We start from the raw sequence: 25,926 nt of genomic DNA, 5'->3' as shown, positions 1-25,926 counted from the left end.
TACAGAGGCTTTGGTCGGACGGCTAAAATAAGCCAAACCTCCCCTTCCCCCCACTGTGCTCCTAAGACATCGGTTGACAGTAATTGACTACAGTACCTGTATATGATGGTCTTCCTTGTGTGGAGTGTGGCTGAAATAGTTACCTTGTCTCAAAATAAGTAATGTTTAAAAAAAACTTTTTAAAAACACGCTTTAATGAAATGTACCGTACTAGTGATAGCAGAACTCCACGACTCCAGGAAGTGGCCCCGAAACTTGCCATAACGTAAGGGGCCGTGGTGATTTACAGCCAACGTCAGTTGAGCGTGGACAATTAGACCCAAGCCGAAACATAACATATAAACAATAATGTTTAAAATTATATATTTTTATTTTTAATGATAGAATACAGTATTTTCATCAGTATGACATAAGTATACCAAGTTTGTAGTCGATACCACATTGGGAAGTGGGTAATAATTGAGTTACAAGATTTGAGGATACAACAACAGAGTGAGTTAATACTGGTAGAAACCTCTGGTTACACCAGCCCACAGGGGATTATTGTGTCTGTCCGTCGTGCAGGGAGGGGCTGGGTGGGGAGGGGGGGGCTGGGTGGGGAGGGTGGGGCTGGGTGGGGAGGAGAGGGGCTGGGTGGGGAGGAGAGGGGCTGGGTGGGGAGGGTGGGAGGGGTGGGGCTGGGTAGGGAGGGGCCTTTATAAAACTCAACGTTTAACCTACTCACGCCGGCTTGTGCCGGCCCTCATAGTCGGGCATATTTGCGGAATACACCACGCCGCAGTTGACCCTGGCCATTGACCGAGCAACCCAACGTTCCTACCAGCTCCCTCCGCAGGAATGTGTTAAAAAGCGTGTAATAATAAAATAACGGGGACGCGTGGCCCGTCTTGACAGCCGTCTCCAGCGAATTATGATAAATGTGCAAAGTTAACCAGACTTGCAATAATTCACCCACCCACCCCATAGCAAATCTCAGAATTACATGAATTGTTATGATTTGTGGTTAATTAATTAATTATGTAAATACAGGTGTGTGTTTGAAACCTCTCATTTGAATATTTTTTTCCTTTAGTCTTGGTTTGTCCCATTTTTTTTTAATGTTACAGAATATAATTTACATACAATTTGCATGTCATTTGGTTGTGTTATTCATGCTACTGTCTGTCTTATTCAGATTTTCTACCTCATTTACTGACGCATTCTCGTCCAAGAGCATCAACTATCACGCTAACTCCAGTTATCCTCTCAGCGGCTTTAAGCTGGCCATCAAACAAAGACGGTCACTGAATCGCGCGCTTTCAAATGCACTTTTGCGTCCATCTGGAATGCTTTTCCTTACGATGTTAGGAAGCCACTAGAGCTTTGAGCTATTTCATCTAGATTGAAAACGAATTTCTTGAGAACTGCTTTTTGTGTTTAGTTTGTTGTCTTTCCCCCACACCGCCGATTAGCACGGTTGACTCTATGTACGGTGTGAAAGAAGTTCAACATACATTCACTCACTGAGCTACGCAGCCTTATGAGGCCTTATCGTCCAACTTCCACAGTTGCCCCTCTGAGGCACGAGTTCATGTGTTGTCGTCTTTATGTGGTACTTCTTGTTATGTATAGTCGACGCTACTGTCTCGTTCGGTTTGCATAATTTGTCGCAACCAATAGTCTAAAGTAAAAAATAAATGCGCACATTTTGCACAAATTGAAAATTATTCATACTCTTTGGTTCTTTCGGTAAAGTCACGTAGGTATAAAATAAAATATATCACGACGTTTCGGGCGCAACACAAGCGTCCTTCATCAGTTGGGAAAGCATGGCCTGCTGCTGATGCAGACTGTTTTAAAAGGTTTGAAATGGGTGTAGCCCAAGGGTCAGACCATGCTTTTTCCACCTAATGAAGGACACTTGTGTTGCGCCCGAAACGTCGTGATTTATTTTATTTTCTACCTACGTGACTTTCACCAAAGAGTATGGATTCCTGCAGTCACGAAAGCTTCAAATCAAGATTGAAAATAATTCGCACATGCACAATGTTATGCGTGTATTGTTATATAAAAATCAACTGCTACACGCCAAATTAAAACATTGACTCTACGGTACGGTGAAAACATTTTATTGGTAGAAATATTTGTTTATTCCTTGTATGGAACAGTGCGATGTACAGTAGAGCGAGTTCACTAAAAGTAGTTACCCGAAGAAATTAACGTAATCATTCTTTCACTGGTTAATCTGTTACCCTTGCTCAACGGTTACATTTATGAATGCGCTGCCAACGTTTGTTCTGCACATGGCTTATTCCCGTGTTCATTTTGGTAGGGCAGCTATTTGTGGCAAACATGTCAGTACTGTATTGATCAAATATGTGTTTAAAAAAAATTCCTTCTGTAATGTAACAGCCACACCAGACATCAACGTTGACGTGGATTAATTTAACAGGAAATCTTTAAACCTATCTAAAAAAAAACCTGAATGTGTAGACCTGCCATCAATAACAACCACAAAATGCAGTGGTCCCTTGTGGGCACGCATACATTTTCCCTCGTCATGTAAGGGACCGTCTTTTGGAGCCCAGTAATAATGGGAATAGTGCAGTTTTGAATCGTAAACCATAAATAGTAATAAACATAAATGTTTTAATATGATGCTCACTTTAATCAATTTAAGTGCTTTCATTGATACTGTTATTATAATGTATTGTTACCATACTGTGTGTTAAAGCCGTATTTGCGGCTTAAATTGTGATGCTTTCAGCTTTTTCCTCTTCACACATAAAGTGGCTCTCTATTTTACATATATTTTGCATTTAATTCGGTGTGTGATTTTTTTCAATGCTTTATCAAACTATTTATTGTTTGATATACATTTGATTCTTGTATAAACTGTAATGTCACTGGCATTTAAAAAATATATGATTTTACGTTTAATATAATCTACTAATGTTTTGTTGCATATAGTACATAAATGACAACTGTTATTTAAAATAAATCAGTCGGCAAATTAAAATTAACAAACCTAATTAACAAATTTGAACATGCCCTCAAACAATAGCATGCCGCCAAACGTATATATATTAAAAAATGAAACCACTCAATTTAAGTAGATCAAATCCGTGCACAGAATTCTGATGTCCAACACCACTGCTGACACGCAGATGTTTCTACCGGGCACTGTGTACCTACTGTTTGCATGCATGTGGGCAGACGCTTTATATGACGGCTGCTTGCTTTGCACCAATGAAAGCTGAAGGATTTAATTTTTTTTATTCTGACCTGGACACCACGCCCTGTGCGTCTGGGCAGTGTTTTTTTTATGAGGACGAGTCCCCAGGTCGTGCGTGGCGAGGCGGCGGAGCAAGGATGAGCGTCACGTCGTGGTTCCTCGTGGCGGGCAGCGGCACCCGCAACCGGCTGCCCAAGGAGATGATCTTCGTCGGGCGTGACGAGTGCGAGCTCATGCTGCAGGTGGGTTCAGGCCCTTCTCGTGAATCCAATGACCGCAGGCAATGGGAAGGCTATTCTGGTGGGCCAAAACAAATCTATCATACAAATCTTTATACCGGCATACTGAAATTCCCGGATCTTATCTTAAAATCACTGCATCTTTCATCTTCTTGGTTCTTTCTGTAAAGTCATGTAGAAGGGAAGTAATAAAATAATAAAAATAAAACATAATAAAATAATATAATAATAAAATAAAATGGAAAAATAAAATAATAATTAAATATCATTTTCTTATTGATATATATTTTTTATTGTTTTATTACTTCCCTTCTACGTGACTTTACCGAAAGAACCAAGAAGATGAATCCCTGCAATCACGAAAGCTTTAAATCGAAATCACTGCATCTATCACCGTCATCATCAGCCATGATCAATACAGTGCTGGATAAAGGCCTTCCCAAGCCGTCGTCGCTGTCTCTCTTTGTCTCTCGAGCACCTGTGCACGAGCTGATTTGATCGGTCATCTCGGACGCTTTCCCCTCCCTTGGCTGCAACTGCGGCTTTCGTCTCGACCACTGGCCCTCATCCTTGTCTAGCGATGTTCTGCCCACGCCGGCTTTTATTAACCTTTTCCCATTGAGACGTCCGCAAGCTGCAGGTGGGTCTTGTTCACCTCTGAATCTTGGAACATGCAAGCGGCTCGGCATTAATTTTATTTAAAAGACATTGTACTCACCGCTGAGAACTGTAGCGACATGACTACAGCTGACACCAAACTGTGCCACACGCCTTCCCCACATGGCCTTGTGGGAACCTCGGTACCGAAAATGTTATTTTATTTTTTAAATTCCGGTTTCATTTTGATGGCGTACACGTACATCATCAGAACCGAAAAGCGTTAAGTCATTCGGATGTTTCTAAATTGCGTCCTCAAATCCTTGTGGTCCGCTTTCCGTCTTGCATTGTAATTCCAAGCTTGCATCCATTCATGTTTCTTTGCACAGTTTTTAGCTTTTGTCCAAGTCGGCGCCATTGTGATATCTCTCAATGTGCTCTTCACTTTGCCAACCCCACAGGTGTCATGGGCTCAATCTATTTCTGATTGGGATATTAACTTGTAATCATCTGATTGTTAGTTGAGCTTTCTAACGCTATGTATGTATGAATCTTTGCTTAAAGCTTTCGTGATAGGTTCAAAGAAAATAACAAAAAATAACGCAAAAACTATGACGTTTCGATCGCAACACAAGCAATCGTCATCAGCTCTCTGATCTTACATTTACATGCAAATTTCTCACTTTAACATCACTCGCCCCGCCCACTTCGCTTATGACCCTTGGGCTACACCCATTTCAAACCTTTAAAACAGCCTGCCTCAGCAGCTTTCCCGCTATTTTTAAATCCTTTATATTAAGTTCGCTTGCTTGCTTGCGTGCTTGCTTGCTTGCTTACGACCGTGCAAATCTTTCGGTCGTTTTTTAACCCACTTCCCGTGATCCAATCGAGCTGACATTTTGCACACAGACTCGTTGTGCGTGACAATTTATTTTCGTGAAATTTTTTCCAAAATTTTACACTTTTTAGGAAAAAATAAATTATATTTAATTACCAATTGCTTAATGGTGGCAGGCAATCATCTGACCCATAGGTGGCAGCCATCTCAAGCCAGAGGACGAGAGGACTCTAGCCGCCACGCATATAAAGGATTTTTTAAATTCTTCATATTAAGTTCACTTGCTTGCGCGCTTACGACCGTGCAAATCTTTCGGTCGTTTTTTAACCCACTTCCCGTGATCCAATCGAGCTGACATTTTGCACACAGACTCGTTGTGCGTGACAATTTATTTTCGTGAAAAAAAATTCCTAAATTTTACACTTTTTAGGAAAAAATAAATTATATTTAATTACCAATTGCTTAATGGTGGCAGGCAATCATCTGACCCATAGGTGGCAGCCATCTCAAGCCAGAGGACGAGAGGACTCTAGCGCCATGCATATAAAGGATTTATAGTGAAAAACTTTGTTTTTACGGGTTAATTTTTTTCTCCTGATGACGATTGCTTGTGTTGCGATCGAAACGTCATAGTTTTTTTGTTATTTTCTTTGAACCTATCTACGTGACTTTACCGAAAGACCCAAGAATAGCTATGTATGTATGTATATTGAGCTTCTTTCGCAACGTACGTAGTCAACTGCTTTGCACCACCTAGCTTCGTGTTCATCATGTGTAATTACGAAAGAACATTTCAAGCATTTGAGCAATAGTTTTACCTATGGAGAATATACCACACTTGCATCTCTCACATAGTTGATGCGTTTAACCACTTTAACAGCTAAATATAATTTAATGGTGGCTCGTATGGTGGAGGTATGCATTACATGACTTGTCACGTTTTTTTGACTGCTTGGAAACAAATATTTAATTCGGTAAATGCTAAAATTGTCCACTCTCATTACCAATTGCTTTACGAGATTGGGATGTGAATAATAACCCATTTCAGCAGTGAAATTCGTGCAGATGGCTATAATTACAACATGTTGCCATGGTGCCAGAGATTGATTTATTTACTGCCTATGCTTGGTAGGCATTTAATGCTTCACTTTAACTACAATGTGATGAAATGTCAAGCTTCAGGGGTTGTAATTTGATTGAAGAATGCATTACTTTTCTCTGTAAAAATAGTTGTGGTGTGGCGTGTGAGGTAACTTCAGGAGAAAAGAGCACACCGTTACTTTAAACCCCTTCGCCCTGCAATGATGACCACACTCCTCTCACGCATACGAGAAGCCGTTAAAATAAAGTCAATTCAAGTCAACAAGAGTTTAACATTCGTCTATTCAAACGACCAGAGAATCCGTCCGGACAAGATATTTTCGTCTCAATTCTATTCTCTTATTTGTATGGTCTGCCTTGGAAGTTAAGTTTTTGGCCCTCTTTTTCTCAATTTGTCTGACTGTATCATTCACATTTTTTTGTTTACTAGGAAAGGCCCCACTGAGCTATATAGCTCTTTCAGAGGCGACCTGGCCACAAATGATAGCTCAGAAAAGTGTAGCTTATCATGTTGAAATTTATAGCAGGAAAATAATCTAAATGCACGTTTCAAAATGTGGAAGGAAAAACCGGAGGATCCGGAGAAAAATCCACACGACCATGGGGAGAGAGAAAGAGACACGCAAGCTCAAAACATACAGCAGGCGTCAGAGTTAGGATCAAACCCACGACCTCCTGTATACCAGGCGAGGTAGTTAACATCTCCACGTGACCACAGGGAGAACATGCAAGTTTAAAATATACAGCAGGGATCAGGGTCGGGATTGAACCCACGACCTCCTGTGTACCAGGCGAGATAGTCAACATCTCACCACCCTGTCGGCCTATGATTTTCATGACCCGTAAATTATTCTTGCATGCCCAATTTGACGCGTGCACTAATATCTTGAGCCTAATAATCGGTCGTAATCTCTTAAATCGCTCAGTCTAATGATAGTAATAAATAGGCATGTACAGATATATCAAGTCATCGATTTAACCAACATTTAATGTTCATGATACATATATTGCATCATGCATATAATAATATATATTTTGATATCACCAAATTGTATGCAAATGATCCTTAAAGGGTGGTGGTTAGTAGAATGTACGACATACAGAAAATGAATTGGAGAGTATCCATGGTACTGGACAGTGCAGTGGGACGTAGCACATCACACACAGTACAGAAGATACAAGCAAGATACAAACTTGCTGCTTGAATCGATTTGTGATGCACATTCTGACATTTCATCAAATCGCGGCAGCAGTGAGGTGAACCGTTACATGCCTCGTAATAATGCCCAACAATCTGAGCTTGCGCTCAAGGCTTATTTTTTCTATTGCAAAATCCAAACATAATTGGACTGCAAATCTAATTTCCATGATCGAGTGCAATGGATTTACCCCTGTCAGGCCACCGTTTCTGCCAAGCTACTTATACCAGTGTTCCCTGAATGAATGCAAATGTCCCCAAACGCTTAAGAGTCTCGCAAATTCATGCACTGTTGTCAAACAGGCAGAATCTGAACTGATTGCATCGCACATTCCTCGGATTAACAATGCAGTATTGTACTGGGGCAAATACTGTTCAGTATTTTTTTATAGATTTTATTTTACATTACTTGTTTAATATATATTACAGTTTGCTAGATTGTTTGTTGCTGCTGCTATTTTTGAACCAGTTAATTGAATCGATCACAGGATCCTGTTTATAAATTGAGGTTCACTCACCTGAAGTGAGATTTCCCTCAGATTTTATTTTACCGGCTGTAACAGGCAAATCACATCACTAATCCCATAAAAGCTTCTGCTGAAAATGGGTCGTATTATAGGGAGAATTTGAGATACAGTGGAAGCACGGGACAGACTTTGTATAAAAATAGAATTTTAATAATGTAATAATGTTCTTCTCTGCATTGTGAACACGGTCGTTACGTATCGTAACGTTTTATGGAAATCGGGAACATTCATTCTAGATTTGAAGCTTTCGAGATTGCAAGGATTCATACTCTTAGGTTTTTTCGGTAAAGTCACGTAGGTAAAAAAATAAGTAATAAAAATAATAGAAATAAAATAATAAATCAGGACGTTTCGGAGGCAACACAAGTCTCCGTCATCAGGTGGGACCGTCACAGCTAAATTACTGTATCAAGTGATACAGTAAATTATTTTTTTATTTTTTACCTACGTGACTTTACCGAAAAAACCTAAGTATGGGAACATTCATGTTTTCAAATAAATTGTGTTTGCAGATCATTTTTAGATTATACTGTAATACAAGAATCCCTCGCTTTGATACGTAAGGGATGCGTTCTTGGGAAATGCTTCGTAACGCAACATTATTTAAAGCGAGCTCTAATGTAGAATGTACGGCGTACTCTAATGTCCCATCTACTTAATGTTGAAATCGGGGGTTGTTGTTCCTTGCCGACTTACATTTGAACTAATGATACGTACAAATAATTCGCATAAAACTTACCATAAATGTTTTAAGAGCTTGGTGAGCGAGGCCTCTTGGGGTGGGCAGTTGGTGGAGCCATGCAGACAAAGGGGGCTGGATCACTTTCCTCTTCATCTCATGTTGAAGCTGGAGCAATAGGAATGTTCACCAGAGGAAGAAGCTGGTTCTCTTCTGGACTTTGTGGCTTTAATGCAGAACGTTAAAAAAAAAAGTCAGCCAAAGAAAGCTGCGCAGAATTGTTCTTCTCCTGGTACGACAGCTCCTTTTTGAGCAGTGAATGCCACTCGTCCTAGTAACTCAAGAGCTGCGTTCTCGGTTTGGGACATCCTCTCTGAAGATCTCCATTACTGTTTTCAAATTATCAATGCTTCTAGCAACCCTTTTGAAGTTGATATTCGTGGTGGTGGTGGTGCTATCATTTAATCGGCCTCTTCCTCAGCTAGTTCCAGCTGCATCAGATCCTCCGTTGACTGTTCCTCACCATGTGACTCAAGAAACTCCACCATGGCCGATTCCTCCACATTGTCTATTCCAGCTTCCCTCTGCCACGTGGAGGAAACTCTCTCCACCTTGGTGTAGGGATTTTCGGTGGTACGCATTATGCACGTACAGTACGGCATTTCATCACAACGTGCGTTCCTCGTAAAAAAAAAATGTGCGACAATTTTTTTGCACATTTTTATTTATATAACATACGCGACAACATTTATGTTGAAATATGTTCCCTAATTAATCGACAATGTACAAGCGAAACATCGCTTAATGTAGCGACTTATAGTGGGGGATTGCTGCATACTGATTAGTACTCCATATCGAGCAAGAGGACTATTCGGATGGATCTTAATTTTTAGAACTTTCGTGACTGCAGGAATTATTATTTGTTTCTTTTGGTTAAGTCACGTCTAAAGATAAAATAATAAATTAAATTAAATAATAGAATACGACGTTTCGATTGCAACACAAGCAATCATCATCAGGTATAATGAAATAGCGACATAAAATCTAACCAGAAAACTATAGACAGACATATTAGCAGACAGATATCACCAAGTTACCTGTGTTGCTCTCTCTATGTATCTTGGTGATATCTGTCTGCTAATATGTCTGTCTATAGTTTTCTGGTTAGATTTTATGTCGCTATTTCATTATACCTGATGATGATTGCTTGTGTTGCAATCGAAACGTCGTATTCTATTATTTAATTTAATTTATTATTTTATCTTTAGACGTGACTTAACCGAAAGAAACAAATAATATATTCGGATGGAATATGGCTACAATGTAAATCAAGCAGTTAATAAACATTTTTTTTGGTTTTTTTTATAGAATCAGGTGCCTACCCCTTGACTAACATTTTATACATGGATAGGTGCAGTAATTGAACAGATGGTATTGATGCTCATTAGGCCACCATGAAGATATTGACAGTTTGTTATACCCACAGTAATGGTTTGAACACCATTCTATAGACACTTTTGCACCACAATTTAGTTTATCCTTGAAAATTGTTTTTAAATTGTGTTGTTGCCACCATATAATTAGATGACGTATCATTTCAGCATTCTACCAATACAGGAATCTCTTATCCATACTATGGGGTGGCTCCACTTTCCCGTAGCCCTGCTGAATGTAAATGTTGAGTGCATGGCTGTAAAACTTATATATTTTTTATTCTCATAGCTGTCATTTTGCCAAATTGAGAGAGAAAACTAAATACGATGTGTGCGTTTATTAGTGACCAGCATAAGTCCATCTAATTATGAACCCAAAAACAAGGTAATCGACTTGTCAGCACCACCTGACGTGGCATCATAACAAGAGTGGTTCCCATTTATTTATGGCACCAATAACAGTGAATTAAGTGCTAACCATTTTTAAAAAAAGTGGCATATCAAGTAATTCACCCTTATTAGCCGTATAAATGTATCCATATAGTTACAGGCCAAAACAGGGGACGATGCCATGATTCTTTAATACCACTGGGTCATAATTCGGAGCACAAGCAACGACAAAACACGACCTTCCAGTCTCAACGCTAAACCAAAAATACCTTCTGCGCTACCAATTTCTGCTCTGGCCCATGGACTTAAATTTGAGAATCTGGTTTATTCATAGGCGGCTACCCTGATTCAAACCTATGGTTCTCGCTCTGTGGTACAAACTCATTGCTCTGACCTCTGAGCCACCCAACTAGCTTCATGTATTTTTATTTTTCATATATATGCAGTGTTCGTATTCTTTGGGTCTCTCGGTAAAGTCACGTAGATAGGTTCAAAGAAATTAACAAAAAACTACGACGCAACACAAGCGTTCTACCACGTCATCAAGAAGAGATATGCAGTGTTGTGTATGCTTCTTTTCTTACTTATATTCCCCAGGAATCTGCATTGTAGCATTTAAATTGCAGTACTGGATAATCTATTATATAAAAGCATAAAGACTGTCGAAAAGTAGGCATTTATGTCATCCCATGATGGATGTGGTATTAAACAAAGTGACTAGGTCGCTAAGGATACAGGGTAGATCCGTAGTCTGTGTTTTGTTCAACACAAATAAGCTGACATCACAGGGTGAACTTTGTAAACAACTCATTTGGGCGATTCACAAATCATCCCATTGTCATTATACAAACACCATGAATGTAAAGCACGACAATTTAAGGTTTATGGGTTTAATAGGCTCTTTTACATTGTTATTCCACGGTTAAATGCGCTCCAAGTTAAACGTTATATTCAGTCCCGGCCACCGCTAATTGCGCACGCTCCGGTGTGATGGCGTTGTGCCTTCCCGTGCAGCGGGACAGCTGCACATTTCAGCACAGTCAGCTGCCGTGAAGCATGAACCCACAGCTCATATTTGATTCAGTCTTTGGAGACCGTCTCCAAGGTTGCCTGTTTGAAGTGTGGATTGAGTTAATAAGTGACAAGTGAGGTTTTTCTTTTTTGTTCGGGTCCTTATCTGCCATCAGGCAGGGGGAAGTGAACAAACCAAAATGCAGTGTGGTTCTTCTGCAAATAAGCCAGCAGGTAATTTGTTTTGCGCAAATATCAAGAGGGCAAGAGTGAATAGGTACTTACTCTCCTGTATTACGATGTACATGCGTAAATCGCCTGCTGTGTGACAGCCACCCCATTCTGTGTGGGTTTCAGGGTTTATTTGATTGCCCACAATGACCCAGCGTCATTGGCGGGTTTGTGAAGGTGGGGGTGCATAGACTTTGGAGGTCAGAAGTACAGTAGTGCAATACAATAATGGATTTTTCAACAATGTGGTTAACTGCTAATCGTGTGGTAGGAACCTCCTGGTTACACCAGCCCACAGGGGATTATTGTGTCCGTCCGTAGTGCAGGGAGGGGCAGGGTGGGGAGGGAGGGGCTGGTCACCCCGTGGTACTCTTATAAAACTCAACGTTTAACCTACTCACGCCGGCTTGTGCCCGTCCTCACAGTCGGGCATATTTGCGGAATACACCACGCCGCCGTTGACCCTGGCCATTGACCGAGCAACCCAACGTTCCTACCAGCTCCCTCCGCAGGAATGTGTTTATTTGTACGTTTTTGCAAAAAATATCCCCGATTACTTTATTTACTCCAGTGCGTAGGCATGGTGCTTTTATTTAGCTGATGAGCTGCGTGTTGGTTCCATCAATAACACTCAGCTCTGTGTTGAGATGTTCATTGACATGGTGCTACATTTTACTTTCCTGGTATTGTTGATTAGTTTTGGCATATTCCCATGATAGTAATGTAATGATGTAAATGCATGTGCGTGAACTTATATCAATTTCATAAGCATATGTTTACTTCTATGCATAAACAGGTAGGCCCAAGTTAAACACTGTTCTTAAATCATTATTTCAGCCATCATATAAGATTATAGGTGACATATAAGTTGATGAAAATGTGTCCATCTGAGTAAAAAATGTACTTATCTTGAGGGGCTTGACTGCTGATGGGACATAAAATTGTAACCTATTAAAAGTTTTGTTACTTGAACAATATTTCTGAATGAAAACATTGGTCTGGGTGACCCATGAGCCAATGGAATAAAAACACAATGTCATTTTTAAACGGAGAGCCGACACATGCACCTTAATTTGTTTATTGGCTACAACGTAACATGCGCCGCATTGGACAAGCACACGCGCGACCGCATTTTCTTAGGGTGCGAGAATACCAGCGAATAAACATCGATGAGAAGAAGCAAGTGGGCCCATCACTCAAATAGGCGGTCGCTACATTGGCAGATGCGACGCGAGTCATCCACACCAACACGGCTTGGATTAGAAGCTCCGTGTAACGTGCCGCTGTGTTGGAGGCCCGCACGCTGAAAATCCCGTGCTGCGATCGGCTCCCCCCGGGAGTGGCCGTGTACGCGCAAGCGTTGATTGCAAAAGTGGGTAAGGAACCCAAGCCGAACGCACGCCGGGAGGGTCCCCGATGCGTTTAAATAACATCGACCATTAATCTCCTTGGTTCTTTCGGTAAAGTCACGTAGAAGGGAAATAATAAAATAATAAAAATTAAACGGAAAGACCTGTTCTTCACCTGAGGACGACTGCTTGCGTTGTGGCCGGAACGTCGTGAGAATTGTATTTTATTATGTTTTATTTTTATTATTTTATTATTTCCCTTCTACGTGACTTTTCCGAAAGAACCAAGAAGATGAATCCCTGCAGTCACGAAAGCTTTAAATCGAAATCGACCATTAAATTTGCGTTAAATCGCTTGAGGAGAGAGAACAGAATTCACTGTGCAGTGTTTCTGTTGCCAGTCTTATACAAATTCTTTGCTAATGAGTAATGCGCACCAGTCATTAGGTGTTGCTTCAGGTGGTTTAGCTGTTCCCCGCCGCCATAAACAGGAGCAGCCAGTTTAAGCACATAATGTGGGGGAGGAGGGGGGTGGTTATTGTTTCTTAGATTCAGAGTTGTTTGGCATACGTGAGTTTTCATCTCTCGGAAAGCTGTCAGGATTACATGGGTGAGGAATTTAACGCCGTACGATTCCTGCCGATTTAAGATCAAAGTTGGCCATAAGCGAGCTAATTGGACTCAAAAAGGAGGCTTGGATTACATGTACAGTGGGGAAAGAAAAATGTGAGTACATTTGGGCAGGGTAATTGTTAGCGATACAACTGCACTTCCTATTGCGTGCCAAATGTATCGGCGATTTGCTAATTGTTCTGTATCCATCATATCGCTGGCCATCACAAATCTGCCCCGATCAATTGACCACCCACACCTCAATTCAGTTTTTGTGCGTGGTTGTATCACTTATCAGTTTCGATTGATGTTCACAGATCTGACTTCTTCACGTATCCTCATATACCTCTCGTTAGCCCGCAGCAAGACATGTGACATCGTACAGTCCTGTTGATGAGAAATAAGTGCACGTTCTCATATCTCAATTATATTTGCACGGAATTATGAAGGTCACATGTTGATATATCATTTTAAACCCAGTAACCAGTTTGCGTACGTTTAATTTCGTAAAAAAATGTATTGTAGCGTACGCTGGTTCACCCAAACCCTTTCGAACAGCAATTATTACATTATTTCGAAAATGTACTCAGCCTTGGGATACGAATAATGACTGCCACTGAATATTTTCACCAGTGGAACGTAGATAATAATTAAACTGCAGTCCACTGTTGTCCCGGGTATGTTGTTAACAGCAGTTATGGCTCGGTGTACCTTTTGAGCTGATTTGACATTGCATTGGCAGTGGTGCACAAGCACAAACAACAACAAAAAACACATTTGTTCATAACATTGCCTTAAAAAGAAACAGTATATTATAGTCGACGTTACAGGCAATGCCCTTTTTCACAGCACATGGAGAGGCCAGAGGAGTGCTGGCCTGTCTTTGTGCAGTGAAGGTCCATGATTATTACTACTATAATAAGCCAAGAATGTGCCTATTTCGATGTAAAGCTTTCGTGACTGCAGGGATTCATCTTCTTGGTACTTTCGGTAAAGTCACGTAGAATGGAAATAATAAAATAATTAAAATAAAACATAATAAAATAATTCTCACGACGAGGTCTGTCGAGAAGACAGAGTCTGAATGACAGACCTGTTCTCCACCTGAGGACGGCTGCTTGCGTTGTGGCCGAAACGTCGTGAGAATAATTTGATTATGTTAAATTTTTATTATTTTATTATTTCCATTCTACGTGACTTTACCGAAAGAACCAAGAAGAAGAATGTGTCTGTCTTGTGCGTGACGTCACTCCACATGAGGCCCACCCCCCCGCGTGACGTCACTCCACATGAGGCCCACCCCTTCATTAATATTCATGAGTGGGTGGATTTTTACAATAACGCAGAGGAAGGTCGTGTTGAATTTAATAATGCATTACGTAAAGTCACTTCAAATTTGACGTTTCTTTACAGAAAGTGACGGTAAATAATAAATCTACGCAGCACAGTGCTCCATTCGTGTGTGACGTCACTGTAATAGAGTCCCCCCCCCCAACGCACAAGAAGGTCGTGCACTCCACATGCCGCACCCCTCCCCTCATTAATAATTATGAGCGGGTGACGTCACTCCACATGCCGCACCCCTCCCCTCATTAATAATTATGAGCGGGTGACGTCACTCCACATGCCGCACTCCTCCACAATAATCATGAGCGGGAGACGTCACTCCACATGCCGCACCCCTCCCCTCATTAATAATTATGAGCGGGAGACGTCACTCCACATGCCGCACCCCTCCCCTCATTAATAATCATGAGCGGGAGACGTCACTCCACATGCCGCACCCCTCCCCTCATTAATAATCATGAGCGGGAGACGTCACTCCACATGCCGCACCCCTCCCCTCATTAATAATCATGAGCGGGAGACGTCACTCCACATGCCGCACCCCTCCCCTCATTAATAATTATGAGCGGGTGACGTCACTCCACATGGGGCAACCACCCCCCCCCCCTCCATTAATAATCATGAGCTGAATAATTTTTCTATTGAATATTTCAGATTTACTGCAACATACACCCGTCTAGATTAGAAGTTTTCGTGACTGCAAGGATCCATACTCTTTGGTTCTTTCGGTAAAGTCACGTAGGTAAAAAAATAAAAAAATAGAAATAAATCACGACGTTTCGCACACGCAACGCTCCCCCTCTCCTCATTTCCCCCCTCCCCCTGACTTATATAACCCCCCTTAACTCCGGCATCTCTCCCACTTCAGTAAAAAATGTTTTGCTGTGGTTGTCACGCCTGATGATTGCTTGTGTTGCAATCGAAACGTCGTGCTTTATTTATTTATATTCACCTACGTGACTTTACCGAAAGAACGAAAGAGTATACACCCGTCCTTGGACGGGTAAAAAAGCTAGTAGTATTTATAACTATGGGCGCCCTGGTGGCGAGATGTTAACTACCTTGCCTGGTTTTCAGGAGGTTGTGGGTTTGATCCCGACCCTGATGCCTGTTTTATACAGGATTTCGAATTTGCACGTTCTCCTTGTGGTCGTGTGGATTTTTCTCCAGGTCCTCTGGTTTTTTCCTCCACATTTAGAAACGTGTGTTTCGAGTATTTGGCTGTTATAAATTTCCACATGATGAGCCACTTTGTTGAGCTATAATTTGTGGCCACATTGCTTCTGAAAAAGAGATGTATAGCTCAGTGGGCCTCACCTGGTAAAATAATAATAGCTAAAAATAGTGTAATCGTACGATTGACTGCGTACAGTGCGAAAGAAGTTCAACATGCATGCAACATACGTGGCCTTTCACAACTTTGGTCACGATTATATTTTTTGAGTCCTGTGGTTTATGTATCATATGAAATGGCTCCAGGGTTTCTTCAAATAGGTCATACAGGGTTACAAATTGTAAATCATCGATTCTCATGCACAAAATCCGTTGAGGGTATCACGAGTGTAAGAATCAATGCGACTCAATGAAGCGTTTACTAAGTAAATGCGTGAACAAAAAAACTTGTGCCTCACGATGTTAATTGCGAACGACCCTTGACCCCCCCCCCCTCCCCCCCCAAATTCACAATTTCCAAGAATGGAGCTGATGATATGTTTGGCAGTGTTTGCGTATCTTTGAGAAAATGTTGTTGCCAATTGTTGGTGACGATTGTAAACAGGTGTTTTAAAAAGCAGTGTTCCCCATCGACAGCTGTTGACTTCCTCGCCCTTTGTTTCTTTCGCAGTCCCGAAGCGTGGACAGACAGCACGCCGTGGTCAACTACGACCCCGCCACTGACGAACACAAAGTCATGGACCTGGGCAGCCTCAATGGGGTAAGGGGAGTGATCCCTGATAATTACAGTCAGTGATCAAGTCACTTGACCAACTTGTGCTCTGCCAACTGTGTCATTCCCTTTGTTCTACTGCTGAGGCTGTCCATTAGCCCCGCCATAGAAATGCAAAGCGAGTTTGTTTGCTTAGTCATCGATGCCTCTTACCCTGACTGCTATCCTGAGGGACTTGTCAAGTTTCGTATGGAATCGGCTTTCCATAGTCTCTCGGTGCATGGAGCCAGTCTCTTCTTGGAAGGCCCTTTGTGGAAGGGGAAAAAGCCTGATATTCATAGAACTCTCGTTTTCTTATTCACAGACAAATACCCCCCATACAGCTTTAAAGATTGTTGGGGAATGTGCAGTTAGGGAGCATCTATTAGGTCCGAGACAAAGCACGAGAGGGTGAGACGGTCAACACCGCACCTGCCCGCGTATCACACCGGCTGGGTTAACCTCGGGGAGGCCCAGCGAAAATGATAATGCCCACAAACCAATGATGTGTGCTGCGACTGGCAATCGGACACGAATATTTAATTCCAGATTTGAAGTTTTCGTGACTGCAAGGATCCATACTCTTTGGTTCTTTAGATAAAGTCACGTAGGTGAAAATAAAAAAGTATATATAAAAAAAATCACGACGTTTTGGAGGCAACGCAAGCTTCCGTCATCAGGTGGGACAACCACAGCAACAATAACTTCTACTGTATTTAGTTATTTATTATTTTAATTTTATTTTCACCTATGTGACTTTACCGAAAGAACCAAAGAGTACGAATATTTAGGTTCATAACGTAGTATGCGAACCAATTGCACTGTCGCTCCCCACACACAAACACTTGAACCAAAACAAGCATTGTAGAATATTTGGCCAAGTCTTGTTAGCGAACTCTTATTAAGGTCAGCACAGTGTGCGAAGGGGGGTTGGGTTGTCGTGAGCACCACACCCAAACCACCTTTGTCACCCTAATGCTGATGTTTGTTTCTACACCACACCAGGTACCCATTAAAGACCTAATGTCACTTGCCACGAATGTTCGTCATAGCTGCCATTTGAACTTTACCTTGATGGGTTCATATGGCAGTGCACTTACCACTGCACCACTGCTCCCTACAAAGTTAAGGCCGTACAGACTGTAAGAGAAAGCTTTGTTGGCAAGTGCCTATTAAGGCTGGCATAAGGGGGTGGTGTCAGCTGCACCACCCCTGGCCGCCTTTGTCTCCCCATTGCTGATGGTTACAAACCACACCAGGGTACTCGTTTAAGTCCAAGTCGACTTAGGGGAGACCCAGGACCATGTATGATATCACTTGCCACTGCTGTTAGAGTATGCACAAAATACACAAAGTCCCTTAATACTCGCAATAGCTCAAAGAGCAGTGTTGTGGCCAGGACAACACAACATGCACAGCTGGCTCTTTCTCCCAAGTGGTGGTGATATGTGCGTGTGTGTGTGTGCTAGAGGTCATAGTCATGCACCAGGCAGCACAAACACGCAACATGAAAGGTTTTGAAGCACTGTGGGGATACGCTTGGAGAATGCAAAGGCAGCCTTTAAATGAGACCTACTTATGGGAAATGCTCTGGGAGGAATGCCATGTTATACATATTTTTTTCAAGATGTGTATGTAGTTCTTTGTTGCACTTATTTTTAAGGTGGTGATTATTATGAAATAGTGATCATGTACCGAATGTGTGCAGTCACTGTTAGGTTGGTGTCGTTGCTGCGTTGTATTGAACACGAGTCATTCATTTGTATTCATACAACTCCAACATGTGTAATATTTCTGATTTCATGCTCATGCACACCAATTAAACTAGTTTTGGAGGTTTTAATGCATGCTTATGTGACATTCCTCTCGACTATTTCGACAGTGGTTTCTGATACAGTCAAACCTTGGATTGCGAGCATAATTCGTTCCGGAAACGTGTTTGTAATCCAAAGCACTCGTATATCAGTTGTGATCACGTGACGCTCGGCAGACAAAGCGTACACGTACTACTCGTATTGCAAGACCTCGCTCGTTTATCAAATTAATATGTATTTAAAAAATTTGCTCGTCTTGCAAAACACTCGCAGACCAAGTTACTCGCAATCCAAGGTTTTACTGTACTATGTACTAAGAAGTAATTTGTACGAGTTCTCAGTGGGTTGCTCTACTTGAACATTATCTGCATGGCAGAATGGCAGCCAAACCATTGAACTTTGACACATTGTAGCTGGGTAAATAGTTGGTGTCGTAATTAATCATAGATGACCCCTGCATGCTACTCGTAGATGTCATTTCAAGGTTTTGGCTTTCCCACCCCATTCCAGTGCGCTCTGTATACTGTGATCCGTTTCATTCGCTGTGCAATGCCACTCGCGTTGAGCCTCCACTTTGCGGACTGACTTGGTTTGCTGCCCTTGCAGACGTTTGTGAACGAGAGCAGGATCCCGGAGCACACGTACCTCATTCTAAAGTTGAACGACACCATCAGGTTTGGCTACGATATCCTTTTTTGTAAAATTGCGTCTTTGTCAAATAGTCATTATTTGCAGCACGTGGCGAGATGTTAACTACCTTGCCCTGGTATACAACCGACCCAAACGCCTGTATGTTTTGAGTTTGCGCGTCTCTCTCCCCATGATCGTTTGGATCTTTCTCCGGGTCCTCCGGCTTTTCCCTCCACATTGAGAAACGTGCATTTAGAGTATTTGGCTGCTATAGATGTCTAGATAATAAGCCACTTCGTTCAGCTATCATTTGTGGCCAGGTTTGTATCTGAAAAAGAGCTGAAAAGCCCAGTGGGCCTTACCTGGTAAAATAAAAGTAATTTAGTTTTAGTTTAACCGTTCTATGCAAATCGTCAGTATAATATACCGAAATATGAACAGCTATTGTGGTTGGTAGGCTAGTTGGTTTTGATGTAAGTAATTTCCAGCATTCCAATGTCGCGGCAGTGCATGTCAGATGTTCATGGCGTTTTGCATTTATAGTAAGAATTTGGCTTTGCTGGCAGATTGGAAGGCATGCATTGGGAGGCATTATGGAATAATTGCCCGTCTGTGTTGTTTAGTTACCATGAAGGTGACATTGAAATAGTACATGCAATCGGGACGAACATTAGAATAATCCATTTTATTGGGTGTCCCTAACTGGGGAAACTTTCATGGCAGCGAATAACAGAAATCTTTTCTTTTATCTGCAAGCTGTGTGGGCCTTATGGCTCTGTTGCATTCAAATAGCCTGACAATGGCTAGTTGTTAACACTTCTGTAGTGTCTCAGAAGGGAGATTCTGTCAATCTAGTGTGAAGCATATGAAGCTCGCCCACCGATCCTGAATGACATGCAACAATTTCTGAAAAAGCTTCGATACCAGAAGACTATTATATACACCTGGCTGGGATACATTTATGGCAGGTTTGTGGCCCAATCACAAGATTGGGCCAGCATACGTTATTCCACGGTTGCCAAAAGTGTTCGTCAATTTCGATGGAACACGTTTCAGTCGGTGCATAAACGGTGTTGTGACATTGCTATGGTAAGGTTAAGGTGGGTCACTGTTGTCCACATGTCTAGAGAAAAAAAACCCATTTGTTTTAACCTCCAATCCTCAAATTACAATGGTAATCCCGCTTTCCACACCAGCCGCTCGTCTTCGTTAATATGCTAATTAAAGAATGCACTCGCTATTGGCATGCAAATTGGGAGTATGGTTCTCAAACAATGTAGAGCATGCCGATGTTTCCATTGTTAGAACCCGAAGATGCTGGGCTGTGCCGTTTCCCCTATAAGGTGGAATTTTGTAGATGCTATGCTTCAATATCGCGTCATGATATTTTGGGTGTGTCATAGGTACAGTACATCGGTATTGACATATTAGCTGTAGGCTGTGCCCAACCCCACGCAACAATTCTGCCACATTTACGAGTTAAGACGGTTCCCTTAACAGAGGATCACATCCTAATCTGTACACTGTTGAGAAGATTGAACACAAGGTACCAGAGGAAGCTTTGAAGGTGAGACCTCACACATTGTTTAATAGAAATGCACTGCATGGTAACATTGGGTAATATGAGAACATCTGTTTGTACGAAAGCTTTTGGAAAATGGACTGTATTTAATTTGCTGCCAAAGTCACTCTGTATTACAGCTGTGCTGTTAAAGTATACACAAACTCGAGCTCATGGTCACTGATGTAACAAAAAAAGTTGGTATAATGTTTCAAAAACAACAAGAGATATTTAGCTACCTACGCTTGTGGATTTTTATTCAATCTGGTTAATTGCCTTGATTCGCAAGGCGACATTTTCTTCGGCGGAAACGTCAAACGATATTGAAGGCGCACCACGTGTACAAAAATCAAGTTGACACGATGGTGGCGATGTTGATAGGTATGATGTATAAAATGTCATCCGTGGTCAGAAAGGTGTGCCGTATGTGTGATGCCCGTGTGATCCTGCACACACGTTTCAGCACGAGAAGTACTCCATTCAGCTGCAGCTGGGAGCGCAGCCAGCTGAGGCGAGGTTGCCAGAGACCTCGGCCGTCGTCTCTGAGCCATGCAAGCCTCACGCCCAGTACCAGGCCGTCGTGAAGACCCACGCGCCGGACGATAAGGCGTCTGCAGGTCCGTTCCTCCAATCCGTACCCTTGTGGCGCCACTATTATTCTTGGCCGTGGCCGTGGTGACTAAAGTAAGGGGGGGTGGTGAGCGTGGCGTGTGCGCGTGATGTCATTTCTGTCAAGAGGGTGACTGAACGCGCTCGCGGGCGGGCAGTAATAGTAACAGCCTGCAATGAGATATACAGTGCACTCGTCAGGAATAGATGGTGGACGGGTTTAATATCTGGCAGTACATTTATCCGAAGTCGTAACGATCATCTTCCACAGTTAAAAAGGTATTTTCAGGCTTTTTTATTAAAACGGTTGTGGTATAGCGTTTGTGTAGGATGTGTGTGTTCAGTACGTTTCAAAAATACTTATTTTTACGTGCCAGTCATGTGTGCTTTTGGCAGTGAGGTGGTGTATTCATCGTGTGCGCACAATGGATGCTTGAACAACCAAACCAGTTCCGTGCCTGGAACTATTTCCAGCACATTGATTCAATTTCAACTGTTCATTGATTCAATTTAAATGTTGCACCGAGCCAACGTAAACATTGCGTTGATCGAGTACACTCTCTCCTGTACCTTCATTGTCCACGTAAGTGTGTGTGTGTGTATATAGCACAATTACCATGCAGCCTGTTTCATCCGTATGGACCAGCAGCAGCTTTATAAACGATGGCCGTGCTCCCCTGATGGGACATGGCATGGCAGTGTGGGCGGTCGGCAGATGGTCGCATATGAAAAATATTCAGGGTTTGTTTGACGATTTAAATAATTGAATTGAGAGGCTCACTGCTGAGAAACAGATGCACGCTTCGTGTTAAGACTGCAGTGCAGCATTGTACGGCAGAGTCAGGAGAAAGGGTGGGTTGTGGATGGCACATGAAAGGATAGTGCCTGGGAGTCCTAGACTAGTTGATTGCAAGAAAAGGATGTTGCATTGCGGGACAATTGAATGCTGCTCATCTCCGCCAATACTATATTTCCAACTGTGCTTTTATGGAATGTACAGTGCGCTGTTTGTATGCGCAGTACATATTTCAACACGCAGCGCTTTCCCGAAATCGCGCCGAGTCCACCGTGGTTGTCAACTGGACGGTGTATTTATCAATCATGCAGTGTGAGCAAACGCTTTCGCCCACATAGCCAGATAGCCAGCTTCGGTTCTTTTTGCGCAGCGTCTCTGACCGCGGACTTAAGAGGGTCGTGCAGCTGCATGTGTTTTGAGGTGTTGTTTTGCCAGACTGGGGGAATTAAACCCCGCTCTTATGCAACATCCCACGGCAATGGGATGGATTGTGGGTGTGTTTGGCAGGACAGCAATGTTCATTGTGTTTCAGTGCGAAAAACATGCATCTCCGTTCTTGTCGATTCATACCTTGGCTGTGCGTCCTGGGCTCTTCCAACGTGAGTTTTTGAAGCTTGGTTAATGAGAAAAAAAAATACTTTCAAAGCATGGTTAGGCACTCGGTCATAGCTCAGGTGACGAATTAAAACCCCATGCGAGTGACGTCTTGGTGATGTCTGGAGTGCAATAATATCTGCACTTGTCCATACATCATTTAAGGCATTTCTTTCTGAATAACAAACCTTCAAACTCGATGTCAGACAGCCTGGGACACACGGCCTCGGTATGTATATACAAGACAAGAAGAGCCCTTTGTGTTTGTAATGTCTGAAAGAGCTTGCGTGAATGCTCTGTAATGTTAAAAATACAATGAGCGGCTTTGTTGCCCAAAATCTAGTCCTAGTGATCAGTTTAATTCCGCTGTTTGCCAATCGTTGGCTCTGTGTATACACACGAATGATTTGGCATCTTTACATTTTGACTGCCATTTGATTGCATGTGAACAAACATATATCTGTGAATCACAATTGATTGTGAAAAAGATTATACCTAACCATAACCCTTGCATGCACCATTATCGTTAATCATTTTCGGTATTGTTTAAATCTCAAAGCAGACTTGCTGAACCTACAGTGTATGTATAAGTACCATTCTTTCTTTTTTCACACTCAAAGTATGGGCATTTGATGAAATTCACGAATACAATTGGCTGAGCTGCACAGTTATCTTTGTCAGATCGCTGAAATCCGGTCCCTAATGCAAAGCCACTGATCATGTTATTGAACTATCCGTACGTGAACAATATTTGTGCATGGAAGTTGGTCTTTTAATATGGCGTTTGAACCTTTTTCAAACGTGCATTTTTTTTTGTGAGTTGTAAGCCGGTAATATATCACACAGCAAGCATCGAGTATTACGCTGCTGCAAATAATGTCACACATGGTCAGACATGCCGACTGAGTTAATTTGAAAGTTACCTCCGTTTGAATGAATATTAAAGGTTAATAATTAACAGACTTTCTGCTTTGAATGTATAATGCAGCAAAGGCAGCGCTCCTTGGATGCTCCCCTGTTGGTTATGCCTGTTGTGTGCTTTTGTCACGTATAATACATGCATACTTAAACGCTTGGCAACTGTTACCCGTGAGCATTAAGGCCAAAGTGTATTGAAAGGATGTGTGTGTGTGTGTACAACCGTATGGGAGCGGTAGTGTAGCGGTGAGCGTGCTGCGCTACGAACCTGGCCACCTGGGTTCGATTCCCGCTCACGGCCAATACCAGTGACGATTAACTGAACCGGTCCTGGGCCTCCCCTAGGTCGACTCGGCCTTAAATGAGTATCTGGCGCGGTGTGTAAACATCGCCACTAGGGAGACAAAGGCGGCCGGACATGGTGTTGGCCAACCACCCCCTCATGTGCTGTGCACTTGCCCCTAGAATCTGTTAAGGTTATACGGGGGGGGGGGGGGGGGTCTTTGCCTTCTACAACCACAAAGTTCTGTTTGCCCATTTCAGCTGTAAGTTGACCAAGATTGTAAAGGTCATTTTGTTTGACAAAAGTCTTTGAGGAGTGTTTTGGCAACTGCGTACATAACTTTGCGAGTTGCGAGGCAGTCTAGCCCCGGCTGTAATGTCGCGCACATCGGACCTGGTGCTTGTAAACCCATTTGAAAGCTGATTGTAGGGTCCTCTGATGTGTGTTTCGGTGGTGGGCATGGGTGCGTTGCGTGCCGGCTTGTTTTTAAGTGCAGTTAAAAGTCCTCGGTGTTTTAACGCCTGCCATTAATTCCTTAAGACACATTTGGTGCTAAACACCAGGGTGTCAGGACTGAGAAGAAGCTGTGCCTCTGATTGATGTGAACATACTTCAAAGCGCTGACAGGTGTGATTGGGCATACAGTAATTTAACTGCTTACGAGACTTTTTTTTATATATGTAACTCTGGAAATGTTATTGTGCCAAAAAAAATATCACAGTGCTCTTAATTAAAATTTGTAATCGACCACACCACTGCACTTCTGCTGGTTGTGCTACATTTTTGCCAGCTGTCATCTTCTTACATCAGACACATATACACACAGAGGAGGTCAAGCTAAGACTATGTAACAGTGAGAATAGGTTTATCCCCTTTTATCTGGCAACAAAACAGGTGTTACGTTTCGATTTAAAGCTTTCGCGACTGCAGGGATTCATATTCTTGGTTATTTCTACGTGATTTTACCGAAAGAACCAAGAATAGGTGTTAAGTTGTTTTAAACAGAGGAAAAACCTATTCTCATATTTTGGTACTGGCAAAGGAGGTCCCATGATGTAGACTATGTAACAGTGTTGCCCTAGCCAGCATTCATTAATCATTGTAATCACAAATAATTTTCACACTTATTTTAAAATGAATTACACCGAGTATAATACCACATTGGAGATGGGGCTATGAGATTAGCTCGTGTACAAGGGCAAGATGGATTGTTGCATAGCAAAATTTGTAAGAGACGGAAATTGTTCCGAGATGGTGGGGAAGTTTTCATCTAGCAGTGGATTGTTAAATACAGAAGATTCTGATGAGGAGTAGAACATGAAATGTATTTTGTGGAAAAAAAAATGATTAGTTTTTTTGGCTCCTTTATAAACTCATATATTGCAAAAGCACGTGTAGGAGATTTGGATGGAACATATATGAAATATGGCATAAGGAAGGAAGAGATTATGAGGGGAGGTGGCACCATTGGCATTGGCTGTCATGACCTTAATTTTGAAAAGGTTGAAGGCCTTGCGCAGTTTTCAATAGAATTTCAAGTATACACTCCTGACAAATATTGGATTTTCATATCTTGTTAATGGTGTTTCATTGCGCTTTCGTGTTCCACGCGCCATCGCATTTCAAAACGGGCGCCGGAATTCCTTTTCCGCCGGACGCAGCGGCCGTGAACGCCGTCGAACGTCTGGGCGACACCGATTTAACGCGCCCGCGCCGTGCCTCCCAGCAGACCCACCGAACACCCCCCCTCTGCACAAGACCCCGCTCTACGGCCAGCCATCCTGGTGGGGTCAGAACGAGGGACAGGGGTTAGCCCACGAGGAAGGGGACCATCCCCCCGCGAGGCTCGACCACGGTCACACGGAGCCAGCGCTCGCCCTCCAGCCCAGCGACAGCTTTGCAGGTTGGATGGCCCCGATAACCCTCTTCATGGGGTGCCACAGTGGCGAGATGTTAACTACTTTGCCTGGTAGACAGAAGGTCGTGGGTTCGATCCCGACCTGTATATACGGAGTTTGCATGGCTCTCTCC

The 25,926-nt window shown here is 42.4% G+C and overlaps 1 protein-coding gene across 1 annotated transcript in view; it reads left to right on the top strand.

Annotated features, from left to right (window-relative positions):
- Positions 1-25,926, top strand: part of LOC144723633 (centrosomal protein of 170 kDa-like) — an 86,195-nt gene that overhangs the window by 6,445 nt on the left and 53,824 nt on the right. Inside the window, 6 exon segments of the mRNA XM_078602517.1 lie at positions 3,295-3,456; positions 16,610-16,699; positions 19,111-19,191; positions 20,645-20,701; positions 21,159-21,312; positions 25,622-25,798. Coding sequence (XP_078458643.1) covers positions 3,352-3,456; positions 16,610-16,699; positions 19,111-19,191; positions 20,645-20,701; positions 21,159-21,312; positions 25,622-25,798 — 664 coding nt within the window. The 5' untranslated portion in view covers positions 3,295-3,351.

Source organism: Lampetra planeri, chromosome 18 (genome assembly GCF_965212315.1).
Source record: "Lampetra planeri chromosome 18, kcLamPlan1.2.h2, whole genome shotgun sequence".
Lineage (NCBI taxonomy): Eukaryota > Metazoa > Chordata > Hyperoartia > Petromyzontiformes > Petromyzontidae > Lampetra > Lampetra planeri.
The sequence above is the reverse complement of the archived record's forward strand: the minus strand, read 5'-3'. Positions and strand labels throughout refer to the sequence as shown.